General features: G+C 47.4%; 1 protein-coding gene across 1 annotated transcript; it reads left to right on the top strand.

The window, feature by feature from the left end:
• The first annotated feature begins 5,826 nt into the window (after nucleotides 1-5,826).
• LOC133365038 (zinc finger protein 398-like) lies at nucleotides 5,827-24,790 on the top strand. The gene is made up of 9 exons (XM_061586268.1): nucleotides 5,827-6,009; nucleotides 6,355-6,572; nucleotides 7,648-8,046; nucleotides 17,561-17,687; nucleotides 18,262-18,378; nucleotides 19,811-19,936; nucleotides 21,134-21,226; nucleotides 21,729-21,797; nucleotides 22,469-24,790. The coding sequence occupies exons 3-9, from the start codon at nucleotides 7,651-7,653 to the stop codon at nucleotides 23,239-23,241; spliced, it is 1,701 nt and encodes a 566-aa protein (XP_061442252.1). The 5' UTR covers nucleotides 5,827-6,009; nucleotides 6,355-6,572; nucleotides 7,648-7,650; the 3' UTR covers nucleotides 23,242-24,790.
• Nucleotides 24,791-26,437: the final 1,647 nt, after the last annotated feature.

Raw genomic sequence — 26,437 nt, forward strand, 5'->3', positions numbered from 1 at the left:
TGGTGCACTTTGCACTGGGATCCTAATGAAGGGCCCTTTGGTGTTGCAGAAGATGCTGGATTGCAAGCCTTGGATCATGTGCCCTTGCTGTCTCAGGGTTAGCCGATCTTCTCTGGTTTGCAGTGTCTCAAACATGCACATTTAAGGACATAAGCAGAGCCTTCCCATCCAGTCCAGTGGCCCACCAGATGCCTCTGGGAAGCCCACGAGCAGGATCTGTGCACAAGAGTACTCTCCCCTCCTGCAGTTTCCAGCATCCTGCCTCTGGGTCCTTTTCATTGAGAATGGCAAAATGTGGTACCAAACCATCCTATTTCGTGCCCTCCACACCTTCCAGGGTCAGCGCTACCTGTGCTGGCTTATTTAGCAGGCGATTGCTCTGGAGACTTAAAACAGCCTTCACCAACCTAGTGCCCTCCACATGTTTTGGGTGACAGCTTCTATTTGCTGTGGTTGCTTGGGCTGATGGGAGTTGTAGTCTAAAAGATGGGGATGGTACCATGTTGGCAAAGGCTGCCTTAAGATCTTTTTGTAATTTGTGGCTTATTTACAAATAGACAAGTAGAACCTATGTTGTAGCAAAAGCACTCTACCACGCTGCAGGTATTTGACCTCACTCCATAGACCCAGAGTCGGAAATCTGCACCCCAAAGCTGTTTTCAGTCTTCAGATAGCCTCTGAACCTCATGAAAACCCTATTCATAGGGTCGCCATAAGTCAGAATCAACTTGAAGGCAGTACATTTACATTTTTACATACATGCACATACACCTCTTTTTCCTTTCCTTTGTGTTAGCCACCTCTCCATGTTCTGAAGTATCAAAGAACCATCTTTTACTCATTAGCTTTCGTAAGAATTATTCTAGCACATGCTGGACTATTAAGCAATATTAGCATTTTTTCCCCCTTCAAATCCTAGAGTATGAGTAGGCAGTACTTTGAGGCAAAGCCATAGTCATCACCAGTCATACAACACTCTTCTTTTTTTTAAAGAAAATGAAACTATTTATTTTGACAATTTAATATAGTGCTTAATTACAATAGTCTTGAAGAGTTGTACAAAAAACTCAAGAAGATGAAAATAAAAATCAGTTCAAATTATATAATTAGAGTTCGCTTAAAATGCCTGCTAGAATAAAAATGTCTTCAGTAGGTGCCAGAAGTTCAACAGCGTGGGGTCCTCACTGACCTCATCTGGAAGGGAATTCCAAAATCTGGGCCCAGAAGAGTGCTGAGCAGGTGGCTCCTGGTGGATACAAGCTGTGCTTCTATGCCATGGGGCACCGCTAACAGTGACCTCCCAAAAGACCTCAGTGATTGGGCAGGGATATAAGGGATCAGGTGGTCCCTGTGCTATCCTGGACCTAAGTTGATAAGGACCTTGCAAATTACATCTCTTAAAAGATTATTATAATTAAGCGCTATATAAATTGTCAAAATACAAGAAGCATACATGTGGCCCAGTAAAGTACGGGCAGCCTGTGCAAGCTTTTGAGCACTGGAGTTATGTGCTGGCTATAGTCTGTCCCTGCCAACAGTGTAACTGAAGCCTCCGGCCTTGCCCCAAGGGTAGCCCCACATAGAGCACATTGCAATCATATATTGCACTATATCTCTGACCGTTACCAGGAACACAATGGTGGGGACATGGTAGCATGTGGGGAGAGTGCAAAGTGGTCCCATCCAGCCGGATAAGCAACAGCCCTGATCTCTCCTGCGCATCTGTTAAGCCCCAAGCACCTGAATATGCAATCTGAGGACAGCCTGACCAACTCTATACAGCACATCTCTGGAAGCTGCTTGATTATTTCAAGGACTTTCCAGAGGGTTATCTGTATTTAATTAATCTGTTGAACTCTTGTTCTGCCTGTGGGTTTCCCATTGGGGCATCTGGCTGGCCACTGTGAGAGCCAGATGCTGGACTTGATGCCCCCCCCCCGTGGGAGCAGCTCTTCTTAATGTTCAAATACACAACAGTCTTGTGGCACCTTAAAGACAAATGCATTTATTATGCTATAAGCTTTTGTGGACTACAGTCCACTTCATCATTGCATCTGGCCACCTCTTTGCACACAAACTTTTCGCAACAACTTGGTTTAGCTAGCTTGGGAGCTGCAGCTGCTCTCTCGTGCATGTGGTAACTTGTGTTTTACAGAGCTTGGAAAAGTTACTTTTTTGAACTACAACTCCCATCAGCCCCAGCCAGCATGGCCACTGGATTGGGCTGATAGGAGTTGTAGTTCAAAAAAGTAACTTTTCCAAGCTCTGGTTTGCACCATCAGTATCCTGCTCTGGTGCTTTATAAAGTAGCATAAGTAAAAAGGCTGGTGTCTGCCCTGAGGAGCTTGCAGCAGGAATGAGGAAACTTTGGCCTTCCAGATGTTGTTACAACTGCAGCTCTTGCCTCTGACTGTTGGCCATGGGTGGCGGGTGGCTTTGATGTCAGTGGGACACTGAATCTGCTCAGGGTTTTAGTGCGACCTTTCAAGGAGCTGTCTGAGGTGCTCCTTGGAAGTTTGGACTAAAACCCAGAGAAGATTCGGTGCCCCACTGACATTGGAGTCAGTCTCTGCTGGCCATGTTGGCTGGGGTGCTGGGCATTCGTTCAACAACATGTGGAGGTGCCACAACCTTCCCCTCCCTGGCTTATAGGGTGAGCAAGGACAAAAGATCAGGAGCCAAATATTTAGTTTTTCTTTATTACCTGCCCTTCACCCTGAGGTTGCAGGGCGGTGTGCAATGGTTTAAATAGATCCCTAAAAACTATTTAAAGCAACTTGCAAACATCGCAAAAATAGGGTGGGTCCTAATAATACACATCTGCGGTGTGAAAGGCCAGAGTAAAGAGGTGCCTCTTGAGTGTTTGCTGAAAACTGCATGGTGAAGTCGCTAGACGCACCTCTGTGGGGAAGGAATGTGAATGCAGTTACACATACTTCAGTGGAGATGAGGACTGAGGGTTAAGCTTAAGGGTTAATAATTGGAAATGGACTGACTTCAAGTTGCTCCTGACTTATGGCGACCCTATGAATAGGGATTTCATGGTAAGCAGTATTCAGAGGGGGTTTCCCATTGCCTCCCTCTGAGGCTAGTCCTCCCCAGCTGGCTAGGGCCTGCTCAGCTTGCCACAGCTGCACAAGCCAGCCCCTTCCTTGTCCGCGACTGCCAGCTGGGGGGCAATTGGGCTCCTTGGGACTATGCCGCTTGCCCACGGCTGCACAGGGGGCAGGGCATGTAATCCCTGAGCCACTCCCTGAGGGGTGATCTTTAGCTGGCCCTTGACACCCAGGAGACATGAGCGAGGATTTGAAGTCACAGACTGTGAACTCCCAGCCAGGCTCTCCTCCCCGCTGTGCTATACCAGCTGTCTAAGGGTTAATAATTAAGTGCCAATTTATGGAAGAGGTGGGTTTTGAGGAAGGGAGTGTCCCTGTAGAACGCACAGGACAGGAATGGGGGCCACATGACCTAGATGTGGCTGGACTACGTCTTCCATCATCCCTGACTGTTGGCTGTGTTGCCTGGGACATACAGGAGTTATTTGGAGAGCCTCACAAGTTCCCCACACCTCACGTAGGAACACGGGAAAATGCCTTATTGGGGGGGGGGGATCCAGATTATTTGACTCTAGTCCAGCCTTTCCCGACTAGTGGGCCACCAGATGTTGTTGGACCACAATTCCCTTTCCTGACCATTGGCAATGCTGGCTGAGGCTGATGGGAGTTGTGGTCCAACAACATCTGGAGGCACACTGGTTGGGAAAGGCTGCTCTATTCCAATGTTACCTCTCTGGGGTCCCAGGTAAAGAAAGCGCTTCCCCTTCACCTCCTGCCTAGCAGGGACTGAACCTGGCTTCTTATGAGTTATGGTCCCTCCCCTGCTACCTGCCCATTGTGCTTGGCAGTTAAATTAAGCATGTTGCATACATTTGTATTCTACCCTTCTAGAAAGTGCTGTGCTGCCCCCAGGGGACCCCCTTGAACGGGTACTACAGAAAAGCCAAAACACAACCAATCCCGTGCAGCTACCACCGGATTCCCTCCCCTGAGTTTCAACTCGGTTGCACTTCAGCAGTGTGCTCCCAAAGGTTGTTCACGCTCTTTACAGGAATTATGTTACATCAGCCTTTGCCAACCTGGTGCCCTCCAGATGTTTCAGACTACAAGTCCCATCAGCCCCAGCCAGTACATGCTATCGTCCCAAGCATCTGAAGGGCACCAGGCTGGTGAAGCCTGTATTGGAGGTACATGTGGGAAAATTATTTATTTATTTATTAAATTTATTAGTTGCCCATCTGGCTGGCTGTCCAGCCACTCTGGGCGACGTACAAAATAAAAACACATTAAAACATTAAAAATCTCAACAATAATAAAACCTAACCCACCCCAAAAGCCTTCCTGAGGAGCCAGGTCTTCAAGGCCTGGCAGAAGCTCGTCATAGAGGGGACATACTCAGCCGTGTTCCGTTTGCAACAAAGGCTGGGTATCCTCAACCTTTAGGAGTCCTGTAGAGTAGATCACACGTGAAGAGCCTTTGGCCCTCCAGATGTTGCTGCATGACAACTCCCACCATCTGTGGCCATTGGCCATTCTTGCTAGGGCTGATGGGAGTTTTCTTTCAGCATCATCTGGAAGGCCAAACCTTCCTGCTGTAGATTGAAGAAAGCAATTTTGGCCAGAGCACCTTGGCATCTAAGGTGTACATTTAAAGCACATTATTCTCCCCCCCCCCGAAAGTATCCTGGGAATTATAGTTTGTTAAGGGTGCTGGGAATTGTAACTCTGTGAAGAATGAACGTCCCCCAGGATTCTTTAGGAAAAGACGTGCTTTAGATGTATGGTGTGTGTGTGTATGCAGCCTCAGGGTGGTGCTTTGGGGGGGGGGTTGTTATGTGCCTTCAAGTTGGTTACGACTTATGGCAACCTCCAAGAGCATCTGTCTTGGAGCATCAGCAACCTCCAAGAGCATCTGTCATGAACCACCCTGTTCAGATCTTGTAAGTTCAGGTCCGTGGCTTCCTTTATGAAATCAATCCATCTCTTGTTTGGCCTTCCTCTTTTTCTACTCCCTTGTTTTTCCCAGCATGATTGTCTTTTCTAGTGAATCATGTCATCTCATGATGTGTCCAAAGTAGGATAACCTCAGTTTCATCATTTTAGCTTCCAGGGACAGTTCTGGTTTAATTTGTTCTAACACCCAATTATTTATCTTTTTTGCAGTCCCTGGTACGTGCAAAGCTTTGCTCCAACACCACATTTCAAATGAGTTGATTTTTCTCTTACCCGCTTTTTTCACTGTCCAACTTTCACATCCATACATAGAGATCCAGAATACCATTGTTTGAATGATCCTGACTTTAGTGTTCAGTGATAATCTTTGCATTTGAGGACCTTTTCTAGTTCTCTACAAAAGCTGGTATAGCATGGTGGGGAGGAGAGCCTGGCTGGGAGTCCAGAGTCTGTGAGTTCAAATCCCTGCTCGTGTCTCCTGGGTGTCAAGGGCCAGCTAAAGATCACCCCACAGGGAGTGGCTCAGGGGTCACGTGCCCTGCCACCTGTGCAGCCGTGGACAAGCTGCATAGTCCCAAGGAGCCCAGTTGCCCCTAGCTGGCAGTTGCAGACAAGGCAGGGACTGGTTTGTGCAGCTGTGCCAAGCTGAGCAGGCCCTAGTCAGCTGGGGAGGACTAGCCTCAGAGGGAGGCAATGGGAAACCCCCTCTGAATACCGCTTCCCATAAAAACGCTGTCCATAGGGTCGCCATAAGTCGGGATCAACTTGAAGGCAGTCCATTTCCATTTTTCTAATTCTCTCTCTTTCCCCTTTCGCTTCCCCTCCCATGCCACAGGGGGCGGTGTCAAGTCGCCAAGGAGAAGGCGCTCCTACCCAGGGCAGCCTCTCGCAGGCCCAGTCCTCTTGAGCATGCGCATCAGCGACGAGAGAGACCCAAGTCAAGTGCGGGACTCTGCAAGAGAGAGACAAAGGGGTACTACAATTGGCTGGGCATTGTGAGGTATTGCAAGAGGGGAAGCAGGGCCCTGGGGGTTGTGTGGGTGTGTGCACGCGTGCAGAGGGGCTTCATTTCAGGGTGGCTTGGGGTGCAGCAGGTCTGGCCGATTGCGTGTCCGGGTGGCTTTCTGGGGCGGCAGGGAAGCCAGTTCTGGGGCGGCGAAGCGTCCTGCTGGGCTTCGGTTTTGGAGCAGGCCAGGCGCCGAGCGCTCTGCTGCTTTGCAATTCTGGGGGTGCAGCAGGAGCCCTGCCCTGGCAAGGGGGAAAGTGTGCCTGGCCGGATGCTTTGGGGAAAGGGCGCGTGAAGGAGGATGCCGCCCAGATGTTGCATTTCTTCTTATTCTGGCAGGTCGTGAGGTTTCCCCGCAAAGCCTGGCCCAGGGCAAGGGACGCCTGAAGAATCAGCCCTTCTCTGTGCGCGCGTCGCACCACTTTTGTCCTTTGGTGCTCGTAAGGAAGATCCGGAGCGGACAGGGAGAGCCGCGGGCACTGCCAGCCGTCCTTGCTCAGGATTCCTTCGTCTGCGTTTAAAGTTCACAGCTTTGGCACAGGGGAAAAAGGAGACTTGTAAGTGGCACCCTGCAATGTTTTCCCTTCTTCCTTCTCCAATAATTTTGGTCTCCTTATAAGATGGTGGAGGCCCGGTTCTTGAACTCTGCATTTAGCGTGTTGTCCCTGAATACAGAAATTCTTTGGTTCCTCGTGATTTTTGCCCCCTTGGGCTCCTGCTGGGAGGAAGGGCAGGATCTAAATCAAATAATAAGTAAACAAATAAATAATCAGCCCTCCCCAACTTAGTGCCCTCTAGATGGTTTGAACGACAACTCCCATCATCCCCAGCCAGCACCATGTTGGGGAGGGTACTTTTTACAGCAGCTGTATCATTAGGTCCTTTCCCTGTGAGAACTCCTCTTCGTTTAATTTCAGCAGAGTGCCTTGGTGCACGGGGGTGTCTGTCTTTTTAAAAATATACGTGTGATAAGTGTGTGTGTGTGTGTGAAAGTGCTTAAAAGCAAAATGAGTACTAATTTAGCTTTGTCATCAGACGAGGTTCTCTGTCTGCTGAATGTGGGAGGTGTTCAGTTATGCAAATACAGAGCTCCCTGTTTTGTGTGTGTGTGAGCAGTGGAAGCCTGCTGAGGATGTTTAGGGAACTTCCATAGGTTTTTTGTATGAATTTGGCGGAGAGTGCACACAATTGCGAGGAGGAAGGGGCCATACCTCGGTGGCAGGACACCAGAGTTGCCTGCAGAAGGCCCCTGGGTTCAACCCCTGGTATCAACAAGAAGTGCTGAAAAAGACTGCCTGAAACCCTGAAGGACTGCTGCCAGTCAGTGTAGGCAAAACTGAGCCAAATGGACCAATAGTCTGGCACAGGAAGGCAGCTTCCCGTGTTCTTTGGGGAAGGGCTGTAGCTCAATGAGGGAGCGTGTGCTTTGCATGCAGAAGGTCCTGTGCTCAGTGCCCAGCATCACCGGAGAGGGCTGGAAATGACCCCTGCCTGAAATTCTGGGAAGCTGCTGCCAGTCAGTGTTGACAGTAGATGGACCAGTGGTCTGACTCTGTGTGAGGCCACTTCCTATCTTCCGACGTACCTTCAGGTTAACCTGCCATTCCCATTTTCCTCATTTTTTCCGAACAGGTGATGGAGTTTGAGTTGTCAGAGTCTAGCTGTCTGCTGCCTTTGCAACCTGCAGCAACTTGCAAGCCTGTGTTTAATGGGAAGATGCCAACCCCAGAGACCTCTGCATGGGCTGCAGCATCTGCCGTCGAAGCGATGGACACTGCAGTGCATTCTCACAGTGCCCGACTGCAGCGTCTGGAGCAGAGGATGTTGGCCGCTGACCAGAGATGGCTAGGATGTGAGAAAATGGTGGTGGAGATGGGGAGTGAGCTGGAGAGCAAGCTAGCCACGCTGGGGACCCTGATTGAGGAGAACTGCCTACTCCAGAGGAGATTGGACAACTTGGAGAACCTGCTGAAGAACCGCAACTTCTGGATTTTGAGATTTCCTCCTGGTGTTACAGGAGAAATTCCCAAGGTAGCATTGTCCCAGCAGCCTTGATTTGCGCTGCAAGGCAGGTTATATATGTAAATAGTTGGGGGTCTATGGATTGTGGCTGAAGTTGCTAACAAAGTTTTAAAAAATCTTTTAGCCGGGTGTGAAGTCTACTCCTAAAACAATTTCACTGAGCCTTGCTTCTAAGCAAAGATGCATAGCCTTGCACCTAAAATTGCTAGTTGAATTTCGGTACTTCTTAAATATTGCTGCTTTTAAACACTGGCAGTGCAGTGTCTTAGATATTTACTCAGCACTGAGCTCAGTGGGGCTGACTCCCACAAGTCCCAGGCTGTGACATGAAGGCAGATAAGGCCAGCATCCTAAGCTAAGCAGCACTAGGTGTGGTCAGTGCCTCGATGGGAGACTGCCTGGAAATCATATGGAAGCCGCCTTGGGTTTCAGTCATGAAAAGAAAGGCAAGGTAGAAATGTAATAAATAGATAAATAAATAAGTGTGCTTAGGATTGGCACAGAGTGGTAAGCGGCGGTAACGCAGCCGAAGCTCTGCTCACGGCCGGAGTTCGATTCCAACGGGAGGAGGAAGTCGAATCTCTGGTAAAAGGGGCCGAGGTCCATGTGACGATCCCACATTTGGCTCCACCTGTCAGGTTCCCACCTGCTTGTGGCTACTGCCTTTCACTAGGCACCACCTCAGGACACCACCAGTCAGGATCGTCGTTTTTATTTTTTCTCACTCCGCTCTAGCACAGATCTCACAAGATCCCACTGCTAGGTAGCACCGCTAGTCACTCCCTGTAAACAATACTGCTAGAGACTTCGCCTTAGTCTCCCTATGGCTTGTTACTTTGTGTCTGAGTGCCCTTGCTGTCCACAACCCCCTTGTATCTTTGTCTATAAAGCATACAATCCTGGGTTGCTCTGGATACTTGATGATATCTCCCTTCACCGCTGCCACCATTTATTTGATACTGTTTCCCTCCAGCCTTGCTAATTACCCTGCCCTCCCTTCTGGTCTGTGTATCCCCAGCCAAGGATCAGGCTTTTGGTAAACCAATAAAAGTATTTATTTGATAACACCAGGAAATAACAAGATTACTTTAGGAGCGTTTAACAAGCGTATGGTTTCATATAGTGTTACTCTTATGTTTCCAGTTATATATATTCTGTCGGAATATTACCCTAATAGAATCCAAACCTCCCTCAGAACTCTGTCAACTCAATCCCAACTGCCTCCCACTTCAACTCCTTTCCAATCACTCTCCTCTCAACTCTTCCCCAACCAACCTCTCCAACTCAACTGTCATCCTCTCATTTATACCTTCAGCCGTTCAAAACCCTCAGCCAATCATCATCCAATATTCTCCAGCATTCTAGCCCATGTTGTATCACTTCAGGTTGTTTTGGGTTACCAGAGATGAGAATACAGACCAAAGGATTGCTTACAAAGAGTTAAAATTTATTGAGTCAACTTACAAGCATTCAGCCAAGTATTCCCAATAAAAGTGGATCAGTCCCACCGCTCTGCAGTAGCAGACGTCAGAGACTGAACACCCATACCGGGCACAGGTCATGTTTATATAGCATAAATCTTGGCACATATTATTAGCATACACATGAAGTTACATATATGATTAATGAGTTTACACACTTTGAAGTAACACATAATGACATCTGTTGCATATAATTGGCTGTTCTGACCTTTTCACAGGCTGATCAGGGAGGAGTTGCTCTTTCCCAGCTTTGCCCACCCGGGTATTTGGTTCAGCACTGTGGTAGATCTGAGGGCCGGGGAGGGGGGGTCGCTGTGGTCTATAGGAGTTCTTTCCCTCTCACCAAGCACCCTGTCCAGACGGCGACTGGTTTGGAATGTCTCCACCTTGTGTTGGGCCAGGGAAACAGACTAGGAATACTGTTGGTGTACCGTCCACTTTGCTGCCCAACAGCTTCCTTAGCTGAGCTGACAGAGATAGTCTCGGAGGTGCTCTTGAGATCCCCTAGACTTTTGGTACTGGGGGATTTCAACGTCCATGCCGAGGCTGTCTTATCTGGTGCAGCTCAGGACTTCATTGCCTCCATGACAACAATGGGGCTGTCTCAATTTTCTACTGGCCCAACACATGTGTCGGGACATACTCTCGATTTGATCTTCGCCACTGGACATGGAGATGGTGATCTGGCGGTGGGGTGTTTTTCATCTATCCCATTGTCATGGACAGATCACCGCTTGCTGAGATTTAGACTTACAGCGGCTCTTTCCCTCTGCAAAGGTGGAGGATCTATTAAGTTGATCCGCTCCCGGAGCCGGATGGATCCCGCAGGTTTTCAGAGGGCTCTGGGAGATTCCGGCTGATAGGACTGGTGCTCCTGTCGAGGCCCTGGTCGCACTGTGGAATACGGAAATGACCCGGGCTATTGACACGGTCGCTCCCGCGCGCCCCCTCCGGTGTAGAGCTCATACAGCTCCGTGGTATACTCCGGAGCTGAGAGCGATGAAACATGAGAGGAGGCTGGAGCGCAGATGGAGGAAAACTCCCAGTGGATACAATCATGCCTTGGTAAGTGCCACCAATAAGTTGTATACAAAAGTGGTAAGGACAGCAAAGAAGCTATATTTTGCTGCCTCTATTAGATCATCCCTATGCCGCCCAGCGGAGCTTTTTAAAGTCGTGCGTGGGCTCTTACACTGTGGCCCCCACGATACTATGGAAACATCGGAAGCCCGCTGTAATGAAATTGCTGGACACTTTCAAGATAAGATTGCATGTATCCGCAGGGATCTTGACTCCGATGTTGCGACAGATGAATCCATTGAAGTGTCCGGAGCACGGCCTTGTCTTTCTTTATTGGATGAGTTTCAGTTGGTGCAGCTCGAGGAAGTGGACAAGGTGCTTGGAATGGTTCGGGCAACCACGTCTGTTCTGGATCCTTGCCCATCTTGGCTAGTGAAAGCTAGCAGGGCTGGGACCACTGGTTGGGCCAAGGAAGTGGTTAATGCCTCCTTGAGGGAGGGAGTAGTCCCTGGTAGCCTCAAGGAGGCAGTAGTGAGACCTCTTTTAAAGAAACCCTCCTTGGACCCAGATAACTTGAACAACTATAGACCGGTGGCGGATGTCCCTTTTCTGGGCAAGGTTTTGGAACGGGTGGCTGCCGGCCAGCTCCAGGTGCTCTTGGATGAAACCGATTATCTAGATCCGTTTCAATCCGGTTTCAGGCCCGGTTTTGGCACCGAAACAGCCTTGGTCGCCCTGTATGATGACCTGTGTCGGGAGAGGGACAGGGGGAGTGTGACTGTGTTGATTCTCCTTGATCTCTCAGCGGCGTTTGATACCATCAACCATGGTATCCTTCTTTTTTTTTTTCAATAATTTTTATTCAGATTTTCATAAAACATACAAGACAAAATCATAAAACATTCAAAGACAAAAAACAAAATCAAAAATAGTTAAACAAAAAGAAAAAAAAAAAGAAAAAAAAAAACAAAAATAAAAAATAAAGAGTAAAATATTGACTTCCCATTTGTCAAAGATCAAATCAGTTATAAGTCTATAATATATAGCAATCCTGTCTCTTAAGTCATATTATAAAATCACTTTCCTCCAGTAGTTATCTTACTTAATCATCAAATCTCATAAACATTACTTTATTCTTTCCACAAAAAGTCAAAGAGAGGTTTCAATTCTTTAAGAAATATATCTATCAATTTTTTTTTTCCAGATAAGCATATCGATTAATCCATCTCATTACTAATTATGATAATCTTATTGTCATAACCATAGTCAAAATAAACATTTCAATTAATCCATCACATCAGAATCTGTTAGGTTCAGTAATTTCAGTAGCCATTGTTCTATTATCTCTATTAGTTCCATTTTCCATCTTCCATCTTCAGTAGTCTTGTTAAGTCCAGTAATTTCAATATCCAATCTTCCATTATCAGTATTCCATAATAATCTTGCTGTCAAAGCCATAGTCATATAATAAGAGTCTGATGGGAATTACCTCTATCCCAAATATTTTCTTGCCATCCATTCTGAATAAGTTGCTGAAATACTGCTGTAAAATCATATCTCTGTTCTTTTTTTCAAAATACACTGGGTCATCTCTTAAAAGTTTTTCCATTGTCACATGGCTGCAGTTAATTCCATAGATTTTCTCTATATTGGGCTCCATCACATCATTCCAGTCCAGAAGATAATCCATGCCATTGATAACTTTATCTCTAGAATCTTCATTAATTTCTTCAGAGATAACATTGAGTTCCAAACAATAGATTTTATTTCTAAAGTCCATAGACTCCAAATCTTGTTCCTGTTCCACGTTTGTTCCAATCTCCGGGATCTCCTCTCTCACAGGGACCCCTATTCCAGTCTCCAGGGTCTCCTCTCTCACAGGGACCCCTGTTCCAATCTCCGGGGTCTCCTCTCTCACAGGGACCCCTTCCAGGGTCACCTCTCTCACAGGGACCCTTATATCTTTAATCTCCTGCTTCATTTTACTCAATTCAATTTTCGTTATCTCAATCTCATCCATTATTCTCTGAAACATAGTTATTTCCAGATTCTCAGCCACTTTCTTAATTGCCATTTTAAAAGAAAAATATAGGAAAACCACTTCTTATTTCAGCAACAATTGGGTTAATACTCCAAACTTGGTGACATCACAGTATAAACAGAGCAGACAGCCTTATCTCTCCAATAGTTAAGTAAACAAAATGCAGTTCCCAGGATCGAAGCAATTAATGGCAATCGTCAAGAAACAGATTCGTCAAAATAAAATAGACCAAAAAGAGAGTAGTCTCAAAACAGTATAATATTTTTCAAAATAAAAATCTGGAATAGAAATCCCTCTTCTGTGTGTATCTTTAGAATGCAAATCCAGGACAGCTTTTTGCAACAAAAACAGAGATAAGCTATTAATTAGTGCGTAGCAGAGAGAAGTTACGGCTCCCCAGTGAGATGTCAAAAACCGATCAATCTGGCAAATCTCTTTTAAACAGCAACAATTTAAGTCAAGTAAAAGAAAAATATAGAAAGAAGGGTGCTTGCCTGTTAGTGCGTTCTCTCTTAGAAGATAAGATGAACGTTCGCTTTAACAGATAGAGCTTGCTGTTGAAAATCCGTCCCACCTTCGTCGGCTGGACCTCGTCCCATAAATTAATGAGATCTGGTCGTCCCAACAAAAATAGGCTTTGAGGTTAATCTCTTCGTTTCTCCCTACCCGGGAGAAGTTTAATCAGTCAAAAAAAAAAGAAAAAACTGACTGATATATCTGAATAAGCTTCTTTTGAGGCAGGAGCCCGTCTCAAAAGCAGGCACAGGCTAAGTCACCCTTCCCGGAAGTCCAACCATGGTATCCTTCTGAGGAGACTCGCGGAGTTGGGTGTCGGGGGCACTGCTTGGCAGTGGTTCCGCTCCTACTTCGCGGATTGTCACCAGAAGGTAGTGCTTGGGGAACATCACTCGACACCATGGACTCTCCATTGCGGAGTCCCTCAGGGGTCAGTTTTGTCCCCCATGCTTTTCAACATCTACATGCAGCCGCTGGGTGCAGTCATCAGGAGTTTTGGAGTGCGTTGCCATCAGTATGCTGATGACACGCAGCTCTATTTCTCATTTTCATCTTCTTCAGGTGAGTCTGTTGATGTGCTGAACCATTGCCTGACCGCGATAATGGACTGGATGAAAGCTAATAAACTGAGACTCAATCCAGACAAGACCGAGACATTGTTGGTGAATGCCTTCCCTGCTCAGATGGTGGATGTTAACCCTGTTCTGGATGGGGTTACACTCCCCCTGAAGGAACAGGTACGTAGTTTGGGGGTTCTTCTCGACTCTTCCCTGTCTCTCGAGGCCCAAGTGGCCTCGGTGGCATGGAATGCGTTTTACCATCTTCGTCTGGTAGCCCAACTACGCCCCTATCTGGACAGGGACGACCTCGCCTCCATTGTTCACGCTCTGGTAACTTCAAGATTGGATTACTGTAATGCGCTCTACGTAGGGCTGCCCCTGAAGACAATTCGGAAGCTTCAGCTGGTGCAGAACGCAGGTGCCAGACTACTGACGAGGACCAGTCGGTCTTCGCATATAACACCTGTCTTGGCGCGCCTGCACTGGCTTCCTATTTGCTTCCGGGGGAGATTCAAGGTGCTGGTTCTTACCTATAAAGCCTTACACGGCGTGGGACCTCAATACCTTGTGGAACGCCTCTCTCGATACGAACCTACCCGTTCACTTCGTTCAGAATCTAAGGCCCTCCTCCGGGTACCAACCCATCGGGAAGCCCGGAGGGTGGTTACGAGATCTAGGGCCTTTTCTGTGGTGGCCCCTGAGTTGTGGAACAGCCTCCCCGAAGAGGTACGCCTGGCGCCTACACTTTTATCTTTTCGGCGCCAGGTAAAGACCTTTTTATGCTCCCAGGCATTTTAATTTTCTTAACCATTTTAATCTTTTAATCCGTATTTTTAATTTTTGTCGTATTGTGTTTTTGTAGTATTTTTTTTTGTTTGTTTGTATATGTTTTTATGATTTTTATTATGATATATTGTATTTTATCTTGTTTGTTCACCGCCCTGAGAGCTATTCTGCTAAGGGCGGTATATAAATTGAAATAATAAATAAATAATAATTCAAAGCAGACTAATTGTTAGAAAACTATAATATCTTTCCTGGAGCACCTTGACATCTTCCCTTGGCAAACTGCATAGCTACCATCTTTATCTCCATCGTTGCTAACAAGCAACTCTCATCATTGACTGTCCTTCGACCCATCCACCTGTACCCTTGAATCTATGCCTATCAGAGCTCCTTTCATGTCTTCAATTTAACAAGGTACTTTCCAGCAGCATACTGGGCAAGCCATCATATCCTCATTAAAGCACCTAGATTAGACTGCAGGTGGTTATGAGGTGATCTGACATACCCAAAGATGCTGGGGCCTGAAAGGGGAATACAAGCCTCCAGGCAAATCACAACTATATTGACTATATTGATCAGCTTAAGGCTATTATAGCTTGCTGGGCTAACATACTGCTACAGGGTATACACATGTACTCCCCCCTCTTACTCAATTCACTTACCATATATCCCTATATAAACCCGCACTTACCATATTTACAGTTTTTTAACATATAAGGACATCACAGTCCACTCAGCCTTCCATCCATCCGTGGTCGGTAAAATGAGTACCCGGCATATGCTGGGGGGTAAAGAAAGGCCGGGGAAGGAACTGGCAATCCCACCCCATATATACGGTCTGCCTAGTAAACGTCGCAAGACGTCACCCTAAGAGTCGGAAACAACTCGCACTATAAGTGCGGGGACACCTTTACCTTTTTAGGATTGCAGCCCTCGTTTCCCTTTAAGCATGCAGAGTAAACCAGTGTCAAAGATACCTTTGCTGGATATGAGATGCATGATTTGTTCTCTTGATACCCGCTGAGGAAATAGCACAGTATAGTTTATTGAAGGCTTGTGTAAAACAAAGCCTACGTGAAGATATTGCTCTAAAAAAGTTATGGACAATTTGGAGCAGTTCCCGCTGATACCAACTGCACTTGCACTGGGCAAGTGTACAATTGCTCTGTCTTTGCAAGCCAGTTCTACTGTTTAACAAAATTTTATGTGGGAATTTAACAAAGAAGAAAAAAGGAAAGAATATATATATATATGAAAAAGAAATAATATATGAATAATTATAATTAAAAACCCACAATCAGCTCACTTTAAGGGTACAATAGCCACCAGTAATCCATCTTAAGTTAAACATATAAGTTAATATAGGCCTTTCAGATGAGTATCGACATGAGACTAACATCTATAAGAAATGTGTTCAAATGCAGTCAGGGCAGTGAGGTCCTAGACCATTGCGTAATAGACAGTGGGTGTTTATCCTTCCAGGCTCAAAGCAGAAGCCTGTTAGTGACCACAAGGGCTCCCAAAATCCACTTTTGTTGTCGTGCTGTTAATCCCCATGCTACAGGAATATAGTCTAGACCAGTGGTTCTCAAACTATTTCGGTTCACGGCACGCTGTAAAACATATAACAATTTTCTGGCGCACTTCGTGTACAAAATTAAAAATATATTAATGTATTTTAAACTATGAATAAAAATAAACTATATAAAACTATTACTTACCCTATACAAATGGGTTTCTTCTCATTTTTAAAAGATACTTTCATAATATTTGAGGCACACCTAGCCACCTCTCGGGGCGCACCAGTGTGCCTGGGCGCACCATTTGAGAAGTACATGAACATCTGCAAATATCATTGCAAGCCCATTCTTGTCATTTTCGGAAGTTGTGAAGAAATGTGAAAAACATTTCATTGGAATGCAACATCTGTATATGTGTTGCAGGTAGAATGGAGGAGCATATAACTGCAATAACTGCAATCATAGTCATGGACCTTTCCTGCGGAATCAAAGTTGAACATATTTATTTATTAATTAAATTTATATCCCATCCATCCTCCCAGTAGGAGCCCAGGGCGGCAAACAAAAACACTCTTAAAACATTCCTGTGTGTGTGTTGTTGTTTTTTGTGAGTCTTTATGGAAGAAAAAGGTCTGTCTTCAGACTCGGACTTTCAGTTTCAACCTTTCCCTTATACTCCTGCATAGATTGGAAGGGGAGCTGGAGGGTTTGTTTTTTTACTAAGAATCTCTAATCTCTGGGGAGTTGGAAGCCAGGATCTTCCCATGGAAGACTACTGTCTTTGAAACCACTTAGCTCCCCTGGTGCAAAGATTCATGACACTGATCTTCTGAAAACCATGCAAGACAGTGGCAGTTTGAGGGCTGGTTTATAAGTGGAGACGCCGGTCAGGTTTCAGAAAGAATGTTAAAGCATGTTTTAGTGTTACGTGCATGAAGCTGCTTTCGGAGAAGATCGGAAGCATCCACTTCCGTTTTCAACTAACCACAGTTAGCAGTTTTGTCCAAAGTGGGAGCTACAATTAGTTTTGATTATGGTTTAGGGGTAGCTAATATGATGCCTTCCAGATATTGTTGGGCTCCAGTTCCAATGAGCCCAGCCACCATGGCCAACGGCAGTTCGAGTCCAAAAACTTCTGGAGTGCACCATGTTGGCTACCTCAAGCAAAGCAAGATCAGAAACCATGGTTTGATCTTGACTTGTCTGGACAAACCATAGTTTAAACTAACAACAATTTGTTCTATTTTGGTTGAAATTAGAAACGAGATTACCTGAAAACAGAAATGGATGCTTCCACACTTCTCGGAGATGTGCTAGATGAAGGGAGGAGGGAGTGCATAAGCCTGAGGCTAATTCATGTGGCCCTAAACTATGGATTAGGATTACACCCAAATGAAGTTTTTCCAGTGGCTTTTGTTAATAAACAAAAGCTGATAAATATGTGCATGCACAGTAAATCTTTAGCTGAAAATAATGTTAGTATTCCACTCTCTTTTGACCTGGTATGTTGAATGTCAAAATGAGCCGGGGGAGGAAAAGAGCTGTTGATTTGCTGCACCAAAGCTGTTGCTTTTAAGTAAATCTTGCTTGCCCCTCTAGGTGCCATTAACTTTCAGCGACATCTCCGTCTATTTCAATGAGCAGGAGTGGAGGAACCTGGATGAGTGGCAGAGGGAGCTGTACAAGGTTGTCATGAGGAGCAACTATGAGATGCTGGTCTCGCTGGGTAAGAACTCTGATGCATGTGTGCTCACATGCACACCCACCCACCCAACACTGGTGACTATGACTGTCTTTCTCTTAATAATGTCTTTGCTTTTTAGCCCTCCGCATCTGTGTTTCAGTAAATGGGTATCCAAGGGCTGGGGAACCTGTCACCCTCCAGATCAGCCTTTCCCAACCAGTGTGCCTCCAGATGTTGTTGGACCACAACTCCCATCAGCCTCAGCCAGCATTGCCAATGGTCAGGAAAGATGGGAATTGTGGTCCAATGACATCTGGAGGCACACTGGTTGGGAGAGGCTGCTCCAGATGTTGTCAGACTCCATCTGCTATCAGCCCCAGCCCTCCTGGCCAACCATCAGGGATGATGGGAGTTGTCGTTCAGCAACATCTGTAGGGCCACAGATTCCCCAGCCCTGGAGAACCCCCAGGTGTTGCTGAACTACAACTCCCATCATCCCCGATCGTTGGAGGGCCACAGTTCCTCTGACCTGTCTCCCTTCCACCCCTCAGCTTTCTGCCTTCCTTCCCAAATGAGACCCCTCCCCATTGACACCCTCTCCTTTTCCTGTGGCCAGACTATGCCATTTCCAAGCCCAAGATCCTGTCCCAGATTGAACAAGGTGAGGACCCGAGCACGGACGACCCTGGAGACTCGGAGGGGGAGGAGTTGCCTCTGGATCCCAGCTGCAGGGGTATGTTGATGGGGTGCTGAGAGACCAAGCCCTGTTCCTTCAGTTGCCCCTTCCACTATCCTATTAGAAATTGTTTCTGTTTGGGGATGAAAGGAGAGCAATTTGAGTAAAGTCAGAAGGATGGTCATGCAAGCCTTTCATGGAGGCGAGCGAGTGTTTTGGGATCAAGCACTTGTTTCTTTTCCTCCGGTGAAGGATCTTAGCAAGCAGTGTGGCTTTTCAAAATCCAGACTGGCCTCCCTACCAAGATGGAGATACCAGTTTCTGGAAACCGCAGGAGGGGAGAGGGTTGCTTTTGCGCTCAGGTCCTGCTTGCTTAAGGGCTTCCCAGAGGAGGCACCTGGTTGGCCACTGTGAGAACAGGATGCTGGACTAGGTGGGCTGCTGGTCTTGCTGCCAGCATTGGCACCACCTCCACCATGAAGACTCCTTCTTTCCCACAAAGGCCCTCAGTGCCAGCATTGTGAGGAAAACGGTGCAAGGGCTGGTCTCTTTCTTGAATTGCTCACGAGCCAGAGTACAGCACCTTGGGAAAACCACACATAGTTCATGATACAAGAATCTAAGAAAGAGTGTGCTGGAAATGGCCAGTGGTCCATCTAATCCACCATCCTGTTGCAGCCACGGCCAGCCAGATGCCTCTTCTGGGCAGCCCACAAGCTGGACCTGACCACAAGAGCAACCCTCCCCCCCACAGTTTGATTACCTCCTCACTGCTGGTCTCTGTCACAACCGCCTGCCTTGCTGGCTCAAGCCTGGATCCAGCAAGGTCAGCCTCCCATTTGGAACAGCGGCCAGCTAGATGCCTTTTTTCATGCAGGCTCCTCCTCCCTGGTGGGTTGGCCAGTGTCTCGGGGACGTCAGCTTCCCTCACTCTCAATTTAGTCCTTTAGTTTGATGAGTTTAGCTGCCTTTGAGGGTGGGCGGGGAGAGTGGATCTCCTCGAGAGGCTCTCTGTCCTGGGGTGAAAGGCCCTCGGCCTGCATTTGGGTCCTGTCTGGCCTGCCGTCTGCGGTGCTGGTGGGATGCTGCAGGAGCGGCAGAAGTCTGGTGTCTTTGTTTGCTATGTATTGATTTGCAGCACTTAGCCAAAAAGGCGCTCAGAGTTGCTCGAAAAACCCCCAAACAGTTCTAAGACGGTCCCTGCCCATAAGCAAGCTCAAAATCTAAAAAGACATGGCATGTGAGGAAAAAGGGATGGGAAGGAAGAGGGAAAGGCAAGCTGGAGCACAAATTCTCAAAGTAAAAGGCGATGTCAGTGGTGGGCCTGGCTGACTTGCCCTTTGTAATAGTGAGCAGCCCCTGCCTGAAGCACTCTCCCCCACCCCTAAGATGACCCTGTAGCAGGTGTCTGTGCAGGTATGCTCTTTGGTGCCGGAGAAACGCTAAACAAGTAACGGGAAACGGGCGGCATCCTTTCCCCTCTGCTCAGGGTCCCCTGTGGCTGCGATGGCTGCTTCTTCCTGGGATAGCAGAGAGGCCGAGGAGGCGGCAAGGCTGTTTGGCGATCCAGAGGAGGAGAACCACGAAATGAACCTCGCAGATGGCCTTTGTCTGGGTGAGTCCTGTTCCTGAGTATATAGTCCGTGGGCCACGCCCTATCTGCTCAGCCCCACGTTGTTCGCTGTTGCTAGTGGCACGGTGCCCGCTGGAGTCTCTGTCCGGGCTGTTGTGCTGCCTGATGATGCTGTTGCACATAAACAAATGTGAGTCTGCCCGCATGTGTTCAGCATGAGAGGAGCCACTTGAGATACACTTCAGCCACTTAGTACCGAATTGTGCATGGATACAGACAGCTATTTACCCAATGGCACATTAACCTCTCGCCACTAGATCAGCTGCCAAGAGGTGAACAGCATTTTCGCTGTCCCCCGATTCTTTGAATTTAGGACCACAGCTGAATGGTAGAGCATATGGCCTTGCATGCAAAAGCTCCTGAGTTCAATCACTGGCATCTGCAGGCGGGGCAGAGAAAAGTCTGAAAACTTGGAAAGCCGCTGCCAGTCAGTGTGGACAATATGGGGCTAGGTGGACCTGGATGGTCTGATTCCTTCTAAGGTACCTTCTGATGCGCCTGTGGTCAGGCACAAAAGCAGGATAAGTTTTTCCTCCCCACTTGGCAGAACAACATGGGGAGCTGGTGTGTTCAGCGGTTGCATGCATGTGTTGTTATTTTAAATGATTAAAATTAAATAATTATTGTGGTCTTGCAAAAATCTGCCCCTTAAGTTAAGATCCACATCTTGAGGTTCTGCTGTCAGTCCTGACTTTGGCCCATCTGCACTATCTATTTAAAGCAGCCTCATGTCGCTTTAAACAATCATGGCTTCCCCCAAAGAATCCTGGGAACTGTGATTTGTTAAGGGCTGCTGAGAGCTGTTAGAAGACCCCAATTCCCCTCGCAGAACTGCAATTCCCAAAATGGTTTCACAGTCGGTCCCTCTTCCCAGGGCACTCTGGGGTTTGTAGCTCTGTGAGGGGAATAGGGGATCTCCTAACAGCTCTCAGCACCTCTTAACAAACTACAGTTCCCAGGATTCTTTGGGGGAAGCCATGCCCATTTAAAGTAGCATGAGGCTGCTTTGAATAGATACTGCAAAGGGGTCTTTATGTGAGGTGGGTGGGTAGCTGAGTTAGGGCCCTTCTGGTGGTGGTGATGGCTCTGTGCTGATCCCCTAGCACCACAGCAAAGAAGTTGAGAGCTTGAATTCCCAACTGAAAGCACTTGCGCAGTAACGTGCTTTGTTCCTCAAAGAACTTCAGGTTGTTGGAGATGAGGTGGAACCCCAGATTAAGGAGGAAATGCACATCAAGGAAGAGCCGCTGTCTCCCGGAAGTCCCAGCAGTGGTGAGTGTGAGGTGGCCCCAAGTGAAATGCCATATGTGTAGAAGCAGGAGCTGTTCCTGACCCTGTGCCCTGCTGTAATGAGCACAATCCACCAAGAACGCTTGGATGACAGCTGAGATTTGCCTCCCACTTTTCCTGTTGTAGGAATGTTTATGTGCATTCAGGCATTCCAGCTTTTTGCCGTCCGTAAAATGGGAACAATAGTGATACTCGTGTTTACGCACTTTGCAGGTAGTTACATAAGCGAGAAAGCAGGGGCCCATTTTGACACTCAGAAACTGAGCAGTGGAATTTAGGCTGCAGGCATCCAAGTGAGGCTACATCTGTGCTACAAACATTTCAAGCTACCTGGCTTTCTCTCCAGGCGATTGTCAGGAACGCTCAGCCCTTTAAGGCTGCTGAGAACCCTAGCGGGAAGGTGGCTTTTAGAATCTTTGTGGGGAGGGGAGAGAGAGTGCAGCAGGGGCTGAGGATCTTATTGAATCTGCTCTCTCGTAAACAGAGCCATTGGTTCCTGCCTGGATTAAACAGGAGGAGGAGGAAGAGGATCAGCAGGGTTTGGTTTCAGCAGGTGAGTGCTGGCTGGGAAACTGTGGGAAGGTTGTTTGTTTCTCACAGCCAGGAATAGAGCTGTGGGGAGATTTGGGGTCTGCCCAATGCTCCATAGCATTTTTTGGACAGACCCACATCCAGGTTGAACTGCCCATTTATCCAAAATTTGAGGAAAATACTGGTGGGGATAACCAGAAGTTTATTAAAATCAAAGGGAAGGCTGATGCTCTGAGCACATCCTTTGTGTGTGTTTATATAATTATTTTAGGGTGTCACATAGCTCTTGGGCAGGTATTGATAAGCATGCAAAATGGCCTTTGCCAACCTGCTGTCCTCCACATGTTTTGGACTACAGCTCCCATCAGCCCATTCAGAAAATAGTTTTAAGAATACCCATTTCTGGAATGCTTGATTGTGGATTGGGAGCTCCCAGGGATAGACCATAGCTCAGGGATTAGAGCGCCTGCCTTGCATGCTGGAGGTTCTAGGTTCAATCCCCAACAGCATCAAGTAGGGCTGGGATGGTCCCTGCCTGAAAACCTGGAGAACTGCTGCCTGTCAGTGTAGATGATACTGAGCTAGATAGACCAAGGGTCTGACTCAATATCAGGCAACTTCTGGTGTTCCTGTGAGCCTTTGGAGTGGTTTTTTAAATTTTCTTTCCTAAAGACTGGTTGCTTTTTGCCTCAGCTGGACATAAAATGGCACCCGGGGCCCCAGAGGAGGAAAATGACCAGAAGCCCCTGGCCTCTTATGAGAGGCCTGTTCTGCCAAATGCGATGGAGGACTCGGAGCAGAAGGAGGGTTACATAGAAGGTAACGTTTTCCAGTGCAATATGTGCGCTACAGACTTCGGACAACAGACAACTACCACCGACCACCAGTACAGCCGGAAGCGGAAGTTCCAGTGCACGGATTGCAACAGGAGCTTTGCCTTCCAGGGCCAGCTCTCCCAACACTTGCTGACGCATGCGCCGGGGTCTCAGTTCCCCTGTACGAGATGCAAGCTGTGCTTTTCCAGTCAAAAGTCCTTGGCTGTCCACGAGCGCGGTCACTCGGCGGATTGGGCCCTGCAGTGTTCCATGTGCAGCAACAATGTCACGGGGGCCTTTGACCAGAACCAACAGTCTCCTGCGCCTGGCCGCCCCGCCCCGTGCCTGGAGTGCAGTGTCTACTTCACCGATCCTGCAGCCCTCGCGGCGCATCAGCGGATGCACTCTGAGGACTGGCCCTTCCGATGCCCTCAGTGCGACCGGACCTTTGTGCACCAGGGACTGCTTTTGGAACACCTGGAGAATCACAGCAGGATGCAGAGTCGTCGCTGCCATACCTGCGGGTCGTGGCTCTCCTACAAGGGGACGCTGATGCCGAGTGGGGCCCGGTTGTTCCACTGCAAGAGGTGCAATACTGCTGGCCGCGTTCCAGAGGATTTGCGGGCCTCAGGCTGTGGCCAAGACCCTTAAGGAGACAAACGATCATAGGCTACTTCCTTGGCTGCTGAGGACTCCAACTCCCCCTATGGAAAGATCAGATATGAAGCCCTCCCTCCTTGCAGACCCTTTGAGTGAGTCTGCGAGAAGGCAGTCAAGAAACCTCTCCTGGAAGAGAACAGAGATGTTCTGTCTGGAGACCCAGTTGGGGTAGAGTGTCTCTCCCGAGACCCAAGAGTGAAGAAATGTACTTCGGAAGGGTGATGCTCCTATTGCAAAGTGCCTGTAGGAGGGAAAGGGCTCTCTCCCTGGGGGGGCAATCCAAGACGGGTCCAGCTAGGACTTTCGCCGTGTGACCAGGCTATGGAGCATTCAAGGTACCCACTCTGTCCACATTAGCAGTTGGGTGATGGAGGGTGCCTCATTAACCTCTTATCAGTAGTGCTGTCCTCTCAGCCACACTCTAGTGTACCCAGTGCACTTTCCCTTGCGATGGGATTGGCATAGGTTTTTTACCCCCAGGCCTGATTTGGTCTTGAGCAACTCTCCCTTTTGGAGCCACCCAGAGTAGGAGCTGTAACTTTTGGACAAAGCATTGCCTGCATCTCTCTGCCCATCCTTGGGGTAGGGTGTGGGGCACATGAAATGATCCATGTAACGTGATTGCAGGCAACAGGTGTGCAAGTGAGGCTGCATCTCTGCTACAAACATTTCAAGCTATCCAGGCTTTCTCTCCAGAAGATTGTAAGGAATCCTCAGCCCTGTAAGGTTGCCAAGAGCCCCCACTTGGATTCTTGGAGGGAGGAGGAGTGGTTGGGTTGAAGCAGGTTGACTGCCAGGCTTCATATTCTTCCTGTGTTCTAATTATGGGTCATGCAACCTCTGGAAGATTTCCTCAAGCTTTGCTATGCGTATACCTTTTGTAAATAAGAACCTGACCCCCTTCCTTAGCCTACATTGGTCACCCTTCCTCTCTTCTTGGAGTTGTGATTCTGCTCCTTCTACACTCATCAGCAGATCTTGGAAGAGGAGAAAAGTCACCACCAGCTAAAAAGTTATCCTGTGGGCACCTTCCTCTGTGCCAGAGGTAGCTGATGTGGTACCCTCCAGATGTTGGCTTACACGTCCCAGCAGCCACCTTGGCCAGTGGTCAAGATTGATGGGAGCTGCAGTCCAACAACATTGGGTACCCCTGCTTAATGGGGTCTTTGGCTGTGGGTCCATTGCTTTAGCTACCCTTAAGTCTGCGTGTGCTGCTCCTTCTGTGTTTGAGAAACAGCATTCTCGTGGCAAATCATACCCTTAATGGGGCTGAAGCCAGGCTAGGTGATTGGTGCAATGAGAACTTGGTGGCTAGCCTCCCTTGGGCTGCTTAGTCATTTTGTGGACATCCGGACATCTGCTTTGGCACTGAAAGGTGGCTTCTCTAAAAAATTTTGAATGGAGTTTGAAACGCTTTTACCTGTCCCCACAATGGAATTATTTTGTACTTCAGGAATCTCTGGTAACTTCCTTGCTGTGGAACGGATATAAGAGTTTGAACTGTGTTGGAATTATGCAAATAAAAACAACCTAGTCATGACTTCTCATTATGCAATGCTTTGGTCACTAGGGTGTGTGCGTGCCTGCATAAACAGTAACTGCGAAGGCTGGGCCAAACTTCAGTGACATAATATGGATGGGTGGTTTGTTAGATGCAACTTAAGAATGGAAGGCCCTTCACAGTCTTCCTTTAATCCTTGCTATGTACCCACAAGCAAAGTGATCATTCTTTCAGAGCTCAGGCTTGAAGCTAAGAGGCAACCATTTCCATCAGGCCAACCACCACCCCTTCCAGGCCTGAGCTGGGAGGAGTCACTCATCTCCAAGCCCAAAGTTGGGTTGGTTTGAGGTGGGTTGTACCAGTGGCATTACGACATTAAATTATCATTATTTTTTAAAGGAAGAAACAGGAGGAGAAAGGAATCTATACAAGTTAAAATGGTCATGACTCCTCCTTCCCCCACATCCTTAAAAGTGTGGTTTGGTGCCCCTGTTAATAATTCTCTTTAATTTCTTTCGCAGTTCCACAAAGTATGTTCCCTGGAGTTCTCTAGAGCAAGGAATGACAGTCAAATTGGTGTGTCGGCAATACAGATAGTCCCTAAGAGAGATGGATACCATGGGTCAGAAACACACAAAAATATCCTAAAACAGCCTTTTTGGTGCACCTTGAGGTTTAAAAAGTGGGATCCAGTTTGGAAAAGCCAAAGACGTGACTGGAACGCTAGCTCCATAGGAAGCTGCCTTACACTGATTCAGACCATACTGGTTCATCTAGCTCAGTGTTTTGTTTCCACACTGACTGGCAGCTGCTCTCCAGGGATTCAGTTTCCCAGTCCTACCAGAAGACTGAACTTGGGAAGCTCTGCATGCCAAGCAGATCCTCTACCCTGGACTCATGCTGGGAGGAAGGGCGGGATATAAATCAAATAATAAATACCACTGCGCTATTGCTCTTCCCCAAAGCTCCATGCCATGAATAGGGCAGCAGGGCCTTTGGCTGGCCAAATCCATGCAATTCGTCTCTGCTCCTCTCTGTGGAAGCAGCTGTGCCCTTAGAACAGCCGACGCCAACCTGGTGCCCTCCGGATGCTTGGACTACAACTCCCATCAGCCCCAGCCAACACAGGGCTGCTGGGAGTTGTAGTCCAAAACATCTGGATGTGAGGGAACTAGGTGGGCTGTTGGTCTGATCCAACAGGGCTCTTATGTTTTGGGCTCCCAAGTTTTATTATTATTACTATCTCCCATTTATAGACTGCTTACTATCTAAAAAAAAGGTCTCAAAGTGGTTTACAATAGAATACACAAGATACAATAAAAAACATCAAATTAATTTACAAAGCAAAATACATAAACAATATCCATATACGTAAACATATACATAAACACTGTATAAAAGTCAGAATTCACCAAAGGAATTTTACTCTCCTATAGGAATTAATAAAAGTCAGACAGGCTTAACTTTGGCCGTATTGTGCCCTTATTTTCCATCTCATTGAGAAACCTTGTTCTGCCCAATAACTACCAGCCCCTCTAGTTTTAAATGAAATGACAGCTGCCATTGCTGCCTCTTTTTAAATTGTTAACTGTTAAATACGTTTTCTTTCCACCTTTCTTTCTTTAGAAGAAAGCAACTGCTTGTACCCCAGTAGCAGAGCCTCTCCTTTGCATCCAGAAGGTGCCA

This window comes from Rhineura floridana, chromosome 10 (assembly GCF_030035675.1).
Source record: "Rhineura floridana isolate rRhiFlo1 chromosome 10, rRhiFlo1.hap2, whole genome shotgun sequence".
Taxonomy (NCBI): domain Eukaryota; kingdom Metazoa; phylum Chordata; class Lepidosauria; order Squamata; family Rhineuridae; genus Rhineura; species Rhineura floridana.

Bases quoted from the DNA above. Each gene is read 5' to 3' on its own strand.
- LOC133365038 (XM_061586268.1), top strand. From the start codon at position 7,651: ATGGAGTTTGAGTTGTCAGAGTCTAGCTGTCTGCTGCCTTTGCAACCT. The intron at 18,379-19,810 runs GTATGTTGATGG...CCCTCTGCTCAG, and splicing joins TCTGGATCCCAGCTGCAGGG to GGTCCCCTGTGGCTGCGATG. The intron at 21,227-21,728 runs GTGAGTGTGAGG...TCTCGTAAACAG, and splicing joins TCCCGGAAGTCCCAGCAGTG to AGCCATTGGTTCCTGCCTGG.